This window comes from Nasonia vitripennis (genome assembly GCF_009193385.2).
Source record: "Nasonia vitripennis strain AsymCx chromosome 3 unlocalized genomic scaffold, Nvit_psr_1.1 chr3_random0001, whole genome shotgun sequence".
Classification (NCBI taxonomy): domain Eukaryota; kingdom Metazoa; phylum Arthropoda; class Insecta; order Hymenoptera; family Pteromalidae; genus Nasonia; species Nasonia vitripennis.
The window spans coordinates 95,248-112,861 of record NW_022279620.1 but is presented as its reverse complement, the minus strand read 5'-3'; the positions used below and the strand labels follow the sequence as shown (position 1 = coordinate 112,861).

At 30.5% G+C, this 17,614-nt stretch overlaps 1 protein-coding gene across 13 annotated transcripts in view; it reads right to left on the bottom strand.

Moving 5' to 3' along the window:
• The window catches only part of LOC100680356 (steroid receptor seven-up, isoforms B/C), a 210,580-nt gene extending 201,606 nt beyond the window's left edge, over nucleotides 1–8,974 (bottom strand). For 2 of the 13 annotated variants that reach the window (XM_031925564.2, XM_031925566.2), the window contains exon 1: nucleotides 4,411–5,419. Coding sequence is in view for 7 of the 13 variants with exons in the window: in XM_031925566.2 (XP_031781426.1) it covers nucleotides 4,411–4,744 (334 nt within the window). In the remaining 6 variants the exon portion in view is untranslated. Of the gene's footprint in view, nucleotides 1–2,018; nucleotides 2,291–4,410; nucleotides 5,434–8,952 lie in introns of those variants that run through there. The other 11 variants (XM_031925567.2, XM_031925565.2, XM_031925572.2 and 8 more) reach the window with 9 other exon arrangements.
• Nucleotides 8,975–17,614: the final 8,640 nt, after the last annotated feature.

Sequence of the window (17,614 nt, the reverse complement as noted above, 5' to 3'; positions counted from 1 at the left end):
AGGAAAAAACAGGAATTAATTATGAATAAGGATTTTAATATTAAAGAAATAAGCAAGATAGAGTGCGAAGCAGAAAATATCAGAAAAACAGAACAGAAATATTATAAAGAAAAATAATTCAATTGTGTGCGGGAACATAAGAAGTCTCAATGCAAATTTCGAAAAATATACAGTCGTCATGATGTACCTAAAGCCAAATTCTTAAGGGGATGTCATCGCTAAAAACACTGTTTTTCTATTACGTATAACTTTTTAAATAAAGCTCGTAGTGAAAAACCAAGCTTGTAGTGCTCTAGTGTTAGGTTTAATAAATCATTCTACTAAGGGAAATTTCGATCGGACGTTTAGTGTTTCGAAAATCTTTGAAATGCGAAGAGATGATTACGTATACTCACGCGATTACAGCACCAACCTTGAAATCTAATCTTACATAAAACTCTTTAAGAAAAACTTGCAATGAAAAATCGAGCCTGGAGCGCCGTAGTGTCAAGTTTAATAAATCGTTCTACTGAAAACAATTTGGATCGAAGGAACAACAGATGCACTTGATTGTCTTGCTGATATTATATACAGGAGATTAGACAAAAGTAAACCAATAATAACGACATTTTCAGACCTAGCCAAAGCTTTTGACACTATTGACCACAGAATATTATTGGGTGAGTTAGAAAAATATGGAATTAGAGAATGTGCCTCAAAACTTTTTAACGTCTATTTATTATGTAGGAAACAATGCGTTAAAATTAATAACTGTAAAAGTGACTACAAAGATATTCCCATAGAACTTTCGCAAGGAACCATATTAGGTCTATTGCTTTTTATCTTATAGGTAAACAATCTACCCACAGATATGTGAAAGGATTCTATAATTTCTTATGCTGACGACACGGTCGTCATCTCGAGTGATAGCTCGTGGTCTTCAGCACAGGACGAGATGAATGTTCATCTCAGCAAAGTCGCCAAATAACCGACGTTAAAAAAACTATCGCTTAATGTAAATAAAACAGTATACATATATAGCTTACGGCAACCACTGTGATAGTGTTCCAGAGTATATACATATTAATATTGGAATCAACATAATAAATAGGGTTAAAAATCATAAATATTTAGTAGTAGTATTTAGGGCTGTAGATTTTAGTATCCATGTGGCAATATCCGTCATGGATGCGGTGTCTAGAATGGCAGATAACGGAGTCCAGGCAGTGCACAACGTTCTCCTTGGGGCAAACTTATTTAAATGAGTTATGCGTGCTGTCCAGGTACATGAGGTCATCGATGACGGGGTCGAGGTAGTGCGTTCCGTAGGTTTCATTGTCTAAGTGTAAAAACTGATTCTAGACAGTAAAAGATAAGGGTCACACTACCTGGACCCCGTCATCAACGACCCTATGTACCTGGAAATCATCCACGAGAGATATTGATATCCCCGTGTGCACTACCCAAATCCCATCATCGGCGACTCTAGACACCTAAACACCATCCATGATCGATGTTGACCGATATATCTATTACGGAGAGCACGTTTTTGGGTCGCGACATCGGCGACCTACGATACCTGCTCAGGTTCTGCGCTTGATTCCTACACCTAGTGGTTAAGAAGTGCAAATAGCACTTTCCGGACGCTATTATTGGCGTTATAAAAGTATAATAAACGACTTATTATTCTTTAACAATAATCTACCAAAAACGCCATACAAAATGCATGTGACCACTCATAGGGTTTCTACCGAGATTTGAAACCCAGAATCTACCGATATTTGAAAAATATCGTTGATTTTGACTGATGAACCCCCAATTTTTCTACTAGGGTATATCTTTTGGTATATTCTTATTGTTTCACAATAGCTAATCCACTTATTCAACCTTACCTGCTAAAGTTTAATACCTGACATTGCTTTAATTGATTTCACAACATTTGTCAGCGTACATTTAAGTTAAATATGTTTTACTAAAATTCACATAAAGTATCAGTTTTACTAAAATTCACATAAAGTATCAGTTTTACTAAAACTCACGTATAGATACCTCGCCACGTTAAGTTACCGTTGGAAGACTTGCTGGCTGATACCGGGTCGTTGTTCCCTCTTGCAGCAAGAGCCGGTCGAGACATCTTCTTCTCGCGCTTACACACTCTCTCTCTCTCTCACACTTTCGCACGTAATCGGTAGTTGCTCGACGTCAGTCTCACGTACGAAGCGAGGCAAATCTTACTTCGCGCTTGCGCAACGTCGGGTTTATACGATGCGTGAATCTGTCCGTTTTTGCGCCTCGTTCCAGATAATAATATAAAAACTAGAGGACTAAGATCCAATGTTTTTTAATTTTTCTTGAAATTAAATTATTATAAAATATTATTTTTAAAACTTGGTTCCATTTTTTCGTGTTATTATCTTAATTATAAAACCTGTATTTGTACTCATTATACTGTACTACTTTATTTTATGTATTCTGACATTTTCTTCTTTTTTCAAAGTCACGTGATTAAGCTTTTTGATACAAATATGTGATAATATAAACAAAAATGTAAAAAAATGTAATAAAATATACATTACACGATTTCTTACAAAATAATATACTTACATACGATCAATTACATTTCGTTATACTCTTACGTTTTATTATATTTGTTATTTTAATAAACAAATTCCAGGAAATATTTACATTAATGGATTCGTAATAACACGTACTAAAACAAAGCAAAATAGAATAACATGTAACAAATTGTAGAAAAACGTAAATAAGGTCCGAAAACTAGCACTGTGGCACAGAATAGTACAGTTTATTACATTTTTCTACGTTTCTTGATACTTTTTTATGTTCTCTATTTCCACTAGAGTTTCTCAAAAATGTATGAGGATGTTCGCTCTATAAGCTCTGCTCAAGTAGCATAATTATTGGCCTCACCATTGCTACTGCGCAAATAGCATAGCAAAATATATCTGTTCTTGTCGGTTTAGAAACGTATGTGCCTAGTGTAGAAAACATGGAGCAAAACCATCACAAAACCACTTTCACGTAATTACTGCCAATTTTTCATAATTTCTATTTAGTGCTACTCTTATGCCGATGTATAAGACATTTATAGATTTTTGCTATATAGAATAAGTTAGATCGTCTATTCGTACTATATAAACACTGTATGTTGGTCTAAGACCATCTATAAGACAGTAAAACAAAATGTTCAAAATTTCCCTGCGAATTCCTAGGATGCTTTGGCTAAATTTTGCAGTATTTATCGCAGTATTATATAAACACTGTATGTTGATCTAAAACAAAACGTTTGCAATTTCACAGCCAATTCTAACTTTGCAGTGTAGTTATCGGAAAATAATGATAGTTTAAGTGACGACCCCTTTCATACATCCTACACTATGCACATAAGTTCATGGACAGGCTAGCATAGCTATCCGTGCTGTAAATATTTGATAAGGATCGATTGAATTTTTTATTGAATTTGAAGTTATATCGTAATCCCACTCTTTTTATTAGAACTCAATTAAAATCGATAGAATATATATGAGTCGATAAAATTTCATACGAAAACAACAATTAAAATACTAACGATACTAACAATACTAACGGTTGGCCTATATTGGCTTTAATAGTCAATTATAGTATAGAATTGTATCGATTCATATTGATTCTATCGATTTTAATAGAGCTTTAATGCAAAAGGTGAGATTAAGATATAGCTTCTAATTTGAGTGAAAATTTAATCGATTTCTATTAACTATTTTCAACAAGGTATGTATTTTGCTATGTTATGCAACGGCCATGACAGGGCCAAAAACATTATCAAGTCCGGCGATTTAGATATGCAATAGTTGCCGAATACTGTCCGAAAGAGGAAACAATATATACTGGAAGAAATATATAAGTTATCAACAGAAGGTAATTGAAGGCGCACACACATGTACACGCAGATCTGTGCTTGCGCGCATGCGCGCGCGCGTGTGTGTACATCTCACTGGCCACGAGCTCTCTCTCTCTCTCTCTCTCTCTCTCTCTCTCTCTCTCTCTCTCTCTCTCTCTCTCTCTCTCTTATTCTACTATTTCATTAATCAAAATAATTAATAACAAGTTCTTTTAATTAACAATAAAACATATAACAGAAATAAACATTAGAGAACTATACGTGCATAGTAAAAAAAATGTTAAATAGAATTGAATTTTTTTAATTATTTTTGACTGCCTTATCACTATTAACTTATCCTATAGCTATATTCTTTTTCAGCATCTAACGAAAAAGATTGTCGGTAATCAGTTATTTTACAGTGAGGGTATGTAATTTATAAATATATGCAATATAAAAAATCATATTTGTTATACCAGATTCTGTGTCAGATTTTTCTAAATACCTTTTTATAAAGCATTTACTTAATTTCACATTTTAAAAACTATTCTTACCCTCGCACGTGAATTGTCCATAATGTTTCCCACTGCTTTTATCACCACAAACTATGCATTCAATATTCGATGATTTGTCTGTTTGTGAATTACCAGACTGATTTACTTGGTGTCCAGGCGTCGCACTTTGTTGCAACAAATCTCGAGAAGCGGCAATAGATCCAGAGGACATTAAGCACGCTATATCTTCAGTCACTGCTGGTGAAATCAAATTGGTTGGAGGCATCGAAACATTAGACTCTGTTTGATTATTTACAGAATTGTTGCAAATATTACTGAGCACAGTAGAAGAATCCCGTGTTGCCCAACTAGGTGATGGAGCTACCATCGCCATAGAGGCGGCGGTGCCACGCGCCAAAAATCCCAGCTCCAATGTGACAACTTGATTAGATTTTTTGATTGTTGGTCGATTATTAAATGCATGAATGAAGTAAGATTATACTTATAACCTCAACCTGAATACTAAGTAGCTTTTTCACTTAATAATCAGCACATTTCTACTGTGCTGATGAAATTAATTTTATTCAAGACAATCAATTTTGCTAATTTTTCAACTTTTACATTTTCTGATTGAGATGATAATACTTAAATTAAAAAAAGGTAAAATGTATTACTTTTCATAGAAACAAATTCAATTCCTAAAATAAATTACGATTTCAAATATACACATTTATTGTTTTCTCTGTTCATAAGCAGATTAATTGTATACACAACACATAATCGATTCTGCGATTAATTTTGTAGGATTTTTGTATTTATCACTTCTATCACAGTATTAACACTAATAAAAATGGTATTATAATATTAAAGTATATAAAAAGTTGATGCAAACAGTTATACAAACAAATAAAGTATACTCAATAGTAGCTTCAATAATGTTTATAATACTCCCAAACACATATGTCACATTTTGGTGTTTTTTACTTCATAGATGAATTTATAAAAATTAAAAAATGATTTGCTTGGCTTATGTGTACTCGGAGACCATGTAGATACTGACTGCAGAGCTTTGCGACCCTTGACATTTCTCTCTTCCTCCCTACTCCTCTCTCTCTCTCTCTCTCTCTCTCTCTCTCTCTCTCTCTCTCTCTCTCTCTCTCTCTCTCTCTCTCTCTCTCTCTCTCTCTCTCTGCCTCTCTCCCTCCTTCTTGCTGCTCTACTAGAAACGCTTGTTGAGTTCTCGTGGTAAAGTTGTTTCCATGGATACTGTAGGTGGGGTCAAAGAAAAGGCATGCCCCAAGTTTACTTTCATTGGCTATGCTCATTTCAGTGTCTACATTCACAACTAAAAGTATTTCTGATTAAAAAAACGTAGGTAATTAAAATTAATAACTTGTTAAATCTTCCCATTCGAATGTCTTATAAACTTAATTTGACTTGATAATTTATAATAACTGATACTTTTTACATAAAGTATCAAATTTTTAACAGACATTTTTGAGGTACAACGTTGTTTTTGAAATTTACATTATTACTAAAAAGTTGATTATCTCGAAGCAACGTTTATCAGTTCAAGTAATATTTTATTTGTTAATCTTCACTATTTTAAATCAAGCTAAATTTTAAATTTTTACTGATTTGTCAATACTACATAAGTAAAAGTTGCATTTCAGTTTAAGCTTAATAAAAAGTAAAATTTATAATGAATTATTAAAACATTTTGTATGAGCAACAAATATGTCGTTAAGAAATTACAAATTCTTGATAATTCTACCCTGGCGAAAAAATTCACTGTTTTTTTCTGCTTTTTATTGTTTTATTCTGTGCTTTCATGTTGATCGTAGTTGTAATTTAAATATTTATGTTGAAATTTATTAAAAATTTTACAATTTCGTTAAAACTTATAAAAAAAATGTATAAAATTGTATAAAACTATATTTTTTCCACCGGATTTGGAAATTTGAAACAATAAAATGTATTAAAATGCAGGGAAAAACAGAAAATAGCAGCAAATAATGAGATATAATTTTCAAAAATGAATAAGGTAAAAGCACCAGTACTGGGACATTTTTTATATACCCCTTCGGAATAAATGCAAATTATGAGATTCAGTCGCAAATTAAAAAAAAAGCATAGTATTATCGTGTAGCCAGGGAAATTTCCTATCGAATGAAGAAAAGTTTGCGTTTTAAGCCTTTTCTATCCTGATAAATAATAATTTTAATAAAAGAGTCGATGACTGCAGTAGCGGGACACGATTTTCGAGTTGGCCGTAGTAGCGGAACAGGCACTTGGACCCAGTACTGGGACAACTATTAAGAGTTATTATTCCTTACTTTTTTTTATATGCAAACATATAAAAGTTCCATTTTCGTTTTATTTGGCAATACTAATCGATCTATATACTTTAGAGTTAATTTGAATCGATGAATTAAAAATTCCAAAAAGTGGTAATCAGAGACGCATAACCTCACTTTTTGAGGTTAGAATTACAACCAAAATCAAGAAACATTGAAATACGTGAATTCGATTTTTTCCCAGGTACATTCGATTTGATATTATCAATTGTTATTAGAAAAACTGTTTAATATTCTTTAAAGTACATTTCAGTTGCTGAATGTTATTAAAATTTGTGTACTTTTGCGTGTCCCAGTTCTGGTCCTGCTATAAAATATGGCAGGCGTACTTGGACACTTAATTTTAGAGAAAATAATTATTTTTTTCACTAAAAACAACGCGAATGATATTCATTAGTGTGCCATCTATCATTGAAAAGCATTACTTTAGTGCTGTCAGATTAATATAATTACTAATATAATAGTAGTAATTTCAACTGTGATTTGATATAAAAAAGAGAAAGATACCTAAATTTTGAGCAATTTTCATAAATTAAATTATGTAAATTCAATGACTTTTGTGAATTTTAAACAACTTTAAAATAAAATTTCAGGTAACAAATTTTTTGATGATTATTACATGATATTTAGCTGAATATTATTTTATCTCACATTAACGCAAATTGATAACTTTTAGCTTCAATAAAAATATTAAACTGATATCACTTAATAATCAGCTGACGGTGGCATGGTTATCAACTGATTATCAGCTGATTATCATCTAATAATCAGTTGCTGGTCATCTATCTTTTTTAGTAGGGTTGTTCAAGCTGAATATGACATTTCTTTCCTGAGATAGTTTTTTATCTTTCAAGCGGCATTTTGATTAATTTTTTAAACTTTTTAATAAATTCTTGCACTTATGTGCTCTCAAATCTTCACATTACATGCTCAAATTTTTTCAACCGTTTATTAACATTTTTAACTAAGTGAAAAACCTCCAAAACTATTTGTTTACCTTCCAGCTGCCGCTATGATTGCAATTTGAATTTTTATGTAACCCAACTTATATCATTGTATTACTGTATAGTTGAGCTACAACTGACTGTTTATCCCAATAGTAAGCGATTTTTTTCTCTAATATATTCAACAAAAAAGCCAGAGGACTATCATTTTTTAACCGATAGTAGTCTCCTCTTCGTACGTAAGTCCGCACTCAAGTGTCCGTACTCAAGTATCTCTTTTTTGGCTGGCATGCAATTAAGGCAATAAAGGATATGCAGGTAAAAAGGGCTTTATTGACCGCTTTCACCTTTTTGCCCACTTTTCGCGGGAAAAAAAAATCTTGTTGCCCGCAATTAAAACAAGAAAAATTTTGAATTCTTACATTTAATGTTTATATATTTGAACAAACGTAGGGTTGCCGTGTCAAAAAATTAGTTTAAATTAATACGAAAATAAGTCGGCGCGTGGCATAAAATATGGTGTGCACCAAGAGTTGAGTGGGCTTTTTGACCTTGTGTGGTTGCAGTACGATGTGTGTCTACGGTTCGGGTTAACTCACCTTAGCTCGTACTGCGACTCCATAATCGATCTAAGCTCACTTTACGCCCTTATTACACAATATATTATTGTTTGAAACTACGTAAGGTTGCATTTTCTAATTTAAACTTGCATTGACAAGGAAGCTAGATAAATATATCTTTAATCCTGTTATAACTTGCGTATTTGCATATACCTGTTTCCAAGACAATATATGAACGAAAAAAATCGCACAAGCGATTTGATGAATGTCTGGAATAACTAACTGCATTTACCAATAGTTAAGAGGTCTAGCCTAGGTTGAATTCTGCAGAAAAACAAAAGATATTCTCTTTAATTAAATTTGTTTCCTAATGTAACTTAAAAAATCTTTTTCTTCTGAAAAATTATTTGCATGCCTTATAAAATAACTGAGCAAAATTCATCAAATTTCACTACATAAATCAGAGTTTTAAGTCACTTGTGCGTTCTGAAAGATCTGGACTATCTTCTCCACTTTATCTAGGCTTAAAATGTTTCCTCATAACATGCTCACTTAGAATAATCGAGAGAAATTTGTTTGCTTTATATTGTATTGTAGCTAACAATGTTTAAGGTGTTACATCTTGAATATTATATTGAGAACTAACATAAAGGGCGTAATGATATGTCTTAGTGGTTAGGCTCTTTTATTAATTAAACTTGCGATTTTATGTATTCATAATGAATAAGTAAATTCACTTACTTTGCATTGATGTCGAACAGCGTTAGAAGTATCCTTGATTGAAGGAAAGGTTCTCGACAATAAAGTTGCACGCACCAACGTATTTAAAGTCTTCAATATAAGTGATTTATTTATTGAACTTTTACAAGTAAGAATATGTTATAATTTATTAACTAATAGAGATTTGTAGTAAGATATTGATTCGCGCCAATTGTCGAACAGCGGCGTACGGAGCCCGCGACTGAATACGAACTGCTCGTTTGAGCGCGTATAAGGCTTTTTAAATCCTTCGTTCGTAACGTAATTTTTACAATATTTACAAACTTAAAATTACGGAAAATGTACACGTTAAAAGTAGCGCTCGCTTACAACGTCACGAATTGCTGATTGAGCATTTCGCTGAATCGACACTGACATGCATTCGGCCGTGTGTCGAAATCGTACAACGCACGCAATGCATTTTTTTTATTTTGAGAGTTTGAATTTCAATGTTTGCATTCTAAAGATTATCATATTTTCAGTTTTTTAATAAATTTATGATGTGAGTCGTACGACGTAACAAAGGTACGAAATGAGTTTTTAGTAAAAGTGATGCATATTATGGTTAAGGGTAAAAATTTTGAAAAATAAAAATTAGAAAGAGTAAAGATTAGAAGTTCAAAATTTATAAACTGAGTTTTTAAAATAAAAAAATTATAAAACAAAAATGTTGGATTAAAATATTGCAAAAGGGGATATTTGTGGTTGAAATATTGCAAAAGAGCTATTTTTAGTAATTTTAAAATTTAGATTTTCAAAATTATATCTTTGAAATATTTAAGAACTTAAAATTTGTTGGCGATATTAAGCAATATTACCTCTACTTTTAGCGTGGTCAATCATTTTTTACACCCACTTACCCATTGTGACACTCGATGCAATGTTTTGGAAATTTGTCCACTGTCCGTAAGGTTCTAGTTGTACCAGTAGTTCTTTTGCTAAATTGGTAGATTTAGTAAATGCAGAGATTTTAATTTGAATAAGTAGAAGATGTTTTATAAACAAAAAAGTGGCATAATAAGCAAAAAAAAATGAAAAAATTCAGTATTTTTATCGCCAAACATTTTCTACTTATTCAAATTAAAATCCCTGCATTCATGCCAAATCTGCAGGTGTACAAAGTATTCTTCTAAAATTTTAGCCCAAAAGATCCACTCGTTCACTTGAAATCCTACAGACAGTAAAAAAATCCCGAAACATGGCACCTAGTGCCACAATGGATAAGTTGGTGCAATATATGATTTACCACAGTATAAGTAAGGGTAATATTACCTAATATCACTAGAAAAATTTTCAAATAAGTTACTTTAAATTTGTAGTTTTTCATGATAAGTATTTTTTTTCAGGTATTAAAAGTGGTTTGTTTCCTTAACTTAGGCTTGAGATCTTAGAACCAAATATGTAGGCTTATATTTAAAATTTAGACCTATGCCTATTTAATTTTATTCATGGTACATACTTTTACATTGAAAATACTTTTAGGAATGGAGAATTTGTTGTATAACGAATATATTTCATAGAAAAGGAATAAAATTAATTTTTTTCTCGACGTTTCGGCCAACGTAAACTTTTATAGTAGCGGCCATTTGAAAATATTTTATTATATTAAAATAACATGGTGTTATTTAATTGTAAGTATAACTTTTGTTTGTGTGAATAAACTTATATAATTGTTATTTTAATATAATGAAATATTTCCAATATAAAAGTACGTACTATAAATGTACTATGGATAAAATGAAACGGGCATGAATACATTACATAGTAACTTGCCATGCACTTTTTTTTAAGGCGAAGGCGTAAATGGACACCTAGACCCCGTGGCCAACAAGTGTGCATATGTACATGTACATCTAGACCAGGAAAACTATAAAGTGCACTACCTTATTAACCTCATCATCGAATACTACATATGCCTTGGTACCGTCGCTTAAAAGTATCCCTGCTAATAGCTGAAGATTAAAAGCGATAAAATTTGATTAATTTTAATTACATTTTAATCGTTCTCAATACTTCTAATCCTCGTGATCATTTTAGAAGAATCAATTTTAATACATTTTAAATATAGGGAGCGAAGATATGATATGCCCGATTGTGAGAAAACATTAAATACTGTGCACAAATATTACTATAAAAAGAATACTTTTCTGAGTTGCCAATATAAATTTGTAGAATGTGAAGCATTTTGAAAAATCATGAAAATTTGTAAAAATTATGACAGGTTTCATGTTAGTGATGCTCCAAATTTAAATGTAAAATTTTTAATTTCCACATTATTTTACATTCCAACACAATTACTCAAAGTTTTTCACATTTATCATTTCCACAACATTTTTATTGTATTGAACAATAAACAATTAAAAAGTATTGAAATCACCTACTAATATTATATGTTAAGAAACATTAATTTAATCTAGATTAAAAACGATAACACTACATCATGATCCAGCGAATTTCAGACAATATAAAGAGCATTGCAACCGATTGAAAACGTTTAGATACGATCAAATTTTATACCAAAAATAAAAATTCATTGTGATTATGCAAAAAGATTGAATTATACTAAGAAATAAGATTAAGACTCGTCACCAGGCGGCGTCCTATATATATATATATATATATATATATATATATATAATATATATATATATATATATATATATATATATATATATATATATATATATATATATATATATATATATATATATATATATATATATATATATATATATATAATATATATATATATATATATATATATATATATATATATATATATATATATATTATATATATATATATATATATATATATAATATATATATATATATATATATATATATATATATATATATATATATATATATATATATATATATATATATATATATATATATATATATATATATATATATATATATATATATATATATATATATAGGACGCCGCCTGGTGAAAAACGATAATTATATTATCATAAAATGTTTTAAAAATCCGTTATATATATATATATATATATATAACGGATTTTTAAAACATTTTATGATAATATAATTATCGTTTTTTATACCATTTTAATCGTTATTGTAATACAAAATAATAGTTTATAATATATTTGTATTCTGAACTGTTACAATAAATTCTAATACCTAATAAAGCCAAAATTACGTTACACAAACGACTATCAAAAGCGATTACGGTTTTTGAAATCGTTTTTGATCTTCGGATATTAGCAGGGTATTTATACCTAGACCCGAAAAACTACGAAATGCACTACCTGAACCTCATCATCGGGCACTACATTCGCCAGCTGGTGTTTACACCAAGCCACAGTGTGTTTTTAACCTACTTGATCGAATTCACCGCATATACTTTACATGTAGCATTAAGGATAGTACTGTAGATGATTCATCAGAAAAGTTAAGTGACGATTCCTTGATTTTGTAGTTGGATGGATGACCAGCATTGTACAAAATAAACAAATATTTAAATCTACTTTTTTAGGTTTTACAAGTCATACATGTCTGAAAACTTTGACTGTGGTGTTACACCTGTTATAATTTTTTTTAACAAATATTAAAATATTTTTCGTTAGGACTTATAGCAGTATGTGCAATAGTACGACCAAAAAAGCTATTTATACTAAAGAAGTGATTTTTCACTCTTTCAGATTTAGAGAAAGAAGTTATCAAAAAAAAAAAATTCACTCTTGCCGTGCCCTCGTCTTATAAATTATGTAAATATAGAATATGATATATTATCGTTTCCTCCTAGAGGAAGCTTTGTGATAGTAAAATTTTCAGTTTCGCTAAAAGTTCATAGAAAAGTACTTGGATCTTTTTGGGGAGTTCGAATCATGCATTTCTAGAAAATGTTCGCGTTGATGGTATACAATAAAATAACGACAAACGATAATAAAAACTAGCAGGGTCACCTCACTCCTAACGTCGCTCGGTTGATTAAGTATATATATATATTTATAGCTCTAAAGAAAATCAAAAAGTAAATAAATTATATTAATAACTGCAAAAAATACAAAGGTTACGCTATTAAAAAATTCAATGAATTTTCGATAACAAAATTGGATGCCATGTTCGATTTCGATTTCGATGAATCAGCAATTATGGAGAATGATTTAGATAGCATTAGTTAAATATATAAATTCTGTAATGCTAAATATTTCAAATTTGAAATATTATACGATAAGAAGTTTTCTAATGGTTGCAATAGAGGAAACGTTGTATTATCTGCAATATCACTAATCCTTAACGTTTAAAAGAATTAGTTTCTGGAAATACTGCCGAAAGTAAACAATTTTTAAATAATATTAGACAATATAATAATACACTTGCCTTCGCGAATTTTGGAGCTAGATTTGATGCTCTTTTTGGGAAAGGCCCTCAAGTTATTTGAATAAGTGGTCAAATTTTCCACAATATTTATACCTTACATCCAGACGAAAACGACGCCAAAAGATATGGGCAACTATACATCATTGATAATAAAATCGCCTCGCAATAACGATTACAAACTAATGTGTCATGTTCTTTAATGCTATTCAAGGAATAAGATTTTTTCGACAAGTAAACATGTACGCTAAATCATACAAAATGATGCACGAAGTCAAAATGGAAAAAAAATCGTTTGAAAAACAACAAGGTTGAGTTTAATAGTAAAGAAATTATAAAGTATTGATAAACGTAGATATAACGCAGCTATATGTGATAAAGTAACTGTGGTATTTGTAGGTGCAAATGGTAAACCACGAGAATATCGAGATGTGTGTATATATTCAAAACATAGAGTACCTAATAATATACCGTACATTAGTAAACATGTAGATCCTATGTCATATCCACTTATGTATCCTAATGGAGGTTGTGGATGGATGCCCAATATAAAAAATAAAAATAACAAACACAATATTTTATTGCTACAATTTTATTGTCATAAATTCAGCATTAAAAACGATTTTAATCCTCACTTAAATTTAGGAAAATAAACTCAACAATACATTGTTTATGCTTGGGTAAAAGTTGAAGGTTCACGATTATTTTTTTAAAATAAACTTTGTAAATTCGAAGAATCGTGTAAGAATTTTTTTAAGATTATTATTATTACATGTAAAAGGGGGGCTCAATCTTATGAAGAATTAAAAACATTGGAAAATGTTACATACGCAACATTTCATGAAGTAGTAGTAGCTAGAAAATTAATAACCACCGATAAAGAATGGGACAAATGCTTGGAATAAGCAATCAAGGTTGAATTTCCTAAAGCTATATGTAACCTGTCGGGTTATATATGCGTATTTCATAAGCCAGTAAATGTCAAAGAATTATTTAATTAATATGAAGCATATTCTTACAGTCCATTGTTAACTAAAGAAATACGTGAAAATATCTCACTGAAACATATCAATTCTATTTTAGCAAGTCACGGGTATACACTGACTAATTTGAATTTACCTAAATTTAGTAAAGATGTTTATTAAAGGATTAATTTAGTAAAGGAAGCCAATTATGAAGAATTTTATGCAACAAATGAAATTGAAAATGATTCATTATACAATATAAGCTCTTCAACGAATAAACAACGTGTAATTTTCGATGCAGTAATAAGTATATTGTGTAATTAATAAAGCTTATCAAGTGAAATGTTTCTTTATTGATGGACCTGGAGGTAGTGGAAAAAGCTACTTACTAAAAACAATTACCACTCATTTAAATAAAGAAAGAATAAGTGTTTTGTAGCATGGACTGGTATAACAGCAAGTTTATTGATATGCATTATAAGTAATAATAATAAAAAAATAAAATAGATTAGTTGTTGAGAAAAGATGTGGTGAATGGCTTCACGGCACACAGGTACAGTAAGCACTTTAATATAATAGTAGATTTTTGCAGTTAAAAGATAAGTAGTATAATAAGATAAGTCTCTTTCAGGTACATATTAAGCAATTAACTTTTATCAAGTTTTCTAATAACATTAATAGAAAAAACTAAAATCTCAAAATCACTATGAAAAAAACGCGTTCACAAAATGTATAAACAGATTGTTTTTACACTATGTAATAGTAAACACAGAGAAAATGAGACTTGAAAGGTTTAAATACACTGAGTAGAATCAAAGATACAGCTGTATACGAACGAACATACACACCCCTGGTAAAAATATTGATGTGATTTTGTGATTATTAATTTATTAAAATGTTATTATTAAGTTATTAAAATGAGTTAAAATAATTAATTACTGTGGCATAAGCCCCCATTTTCCGCACTACCATCCGCATGATCACTCATTTTAAAAAATAAAAAAGTGTTTAGGCGTATAGTTATTCTGAACTAAATATTTATCTAATTAAATAACATACTAAAATTACGTAAAAAAGTTTCATGAAGCTGAAGTATTTCGATTTTTCTAAAAAAATCATAGAATTACGTGACTGATGTCACAAATCACATATCAAAATTACATAAAGAAATACGTAATTTTAATATCAAAATCACGTCAATATTTTCACCAGGGACACATACATCAGTACGGATATTTTTCAAATGCACTATTTTTCGAATAAGAATGCACAAAAACACACTTCCTACACGTTCTTACACAAACTCAAAAAAATATTATTCTAAGGCTTCCTAGGAAGCAATTTCTTTTTGATATTATCGATTTAATATACTATCTGCTAGAAAAGCCGGATTAAAATCGATAAAAGAAAAATGAATCAATTCTGAGACTATATGTTAATCCCCAATTATTACAATTAAAAGGAATTAAAGGTATTTAAATCGATTAAAGCGTAAAATGTATGATATCGAAGTCGATTAAAAATGATTTAAAAATGTCGATTAAAATCAATTTAATTAAATAAGAATCGTTATTTTATAAATTGAATCGATTAGAAATGTTCAAAAAGGAATTAAGATATAGACTCGGAACTGATTCAATGCTTTTATGAATTAAATCTTATTGTTTAAATGGTTTTTATATCAATTAATTTACGAATTTGTTACTTTGCACGCGCTAATTTACAAATTTGCCTCAAACGCATTTTGCAGATAAAGTTAATTGACTAAAAAAAAACTTAGCCGTCGTGGGGGATCAAAACGGGAACCTTTAGATTACAAAGCAGACATGTTACCGACTACGCTATCACAACTTCATAATGCGTGATATTTAATAAAAGTGTTAATTAAAATTGTAATTTATAACCACGTACGTGTAGGTGTAGGTTCTGCTCGAAGATGATGATCGAGTGACCCGGTATTTTTGTAGATGATGTCCAGGAGTTCATTGGAGGAAAAAAAATGAAAACTAGGTATGGAGCAGTCGATTAGTTGTATTGAAAATGATTAAAGTCAATTAAATTTCAATCGAATTCAATCGATTTCAATCTGCGTTTTCAGCAGGGATACACACACATACAGACATTTTCTAAAAACGCATGATTCGAAATTCAAATACCTCCAAATGCGTTTCTACGAAGTTTTAGAGAAACTACAAATTTTACTATTACAAAGCTTTCTCTAGGAGGAAGCCAAAATGTTTTTTTGGCTTATCAGTATGTTTTCAGAGCTAAACTATGATAACTTATTCATGGAGTTGTTTATTGTAAGTGTAACTTTTTGCATATTTAATTTGTGTACATAAACTTATAAAATTGTTATTTTAATAAAAGTAAATATTTTAAAGGGGCACACCACCTTTGAAATTAAAATTAAAAATTTTCATTAAAAATGTATAAATACGTATATAAATAAACCAAATTTTTTTTATTCTTAGACATAATTACCTTTATATTGATGGTTTTAGACCTTCTATATACCACTATAATACCTACGTATAGTAGGGAGTCCATAATTAACTGACCGTAAGATTCCAAAGGAACGAATAATCCAAATGAGCTCAAACTCCAGGATATTGTTTAAAAGTACATTAGTTATAGTATGAATGAGGGGATTTGGTTTAAATTCCATAAAAAAAAGTTACATGATAATTATGTTAAAATCCTACTCTAAAAAAGGGAGGAATCATCATTCTATTCGTTCTCTGATTGGTCGTCGATTCGCCAATAAGATTACGAGATAGATGGCGGGACGCGCGTGATAGATTTTGATTTTAATTTTAAAGGTGGTGTGCCCCCTTAAGCGTTGTTTTCTCTTTTTATCACCTTTGCGATATTTAAAAAATGTCAAATTATTTGTATCTAGTGTTTTCTCTCCATCGTAGTCCTCCTTCTCCTTGTCGTCGTCGTCGTCCTCGTCACTAGCGCTTCCACTAGATGCTAGTTGTTGTTGTTGTTGTTGTTGTCGTCCCAGTACAGATAATAATAACGTGTCAGAAGCAGTCAGCAGTGAATTGTTATTGCCGCTACTGTTAGATTCTTCTGCTACAGCAGACGCTAGAGCAAGATGAAGTTTGTTATTCCCTATAAATTTCAGAGGTACGTGTGCCTTACGAAGTATGCGAACAAATTGATCGAAGCTACGAGAAGGCGGCCTTTTTCTACGTCTCACAGCTTCATTCACTAGGTCTACAATATTAACACCTCGTGCACGCACGCCATCTACCGTAATCATACCGAGTTTATTCCATGCAATGCTACCAGATCAACGTAGGCTATTCATTAGATTTC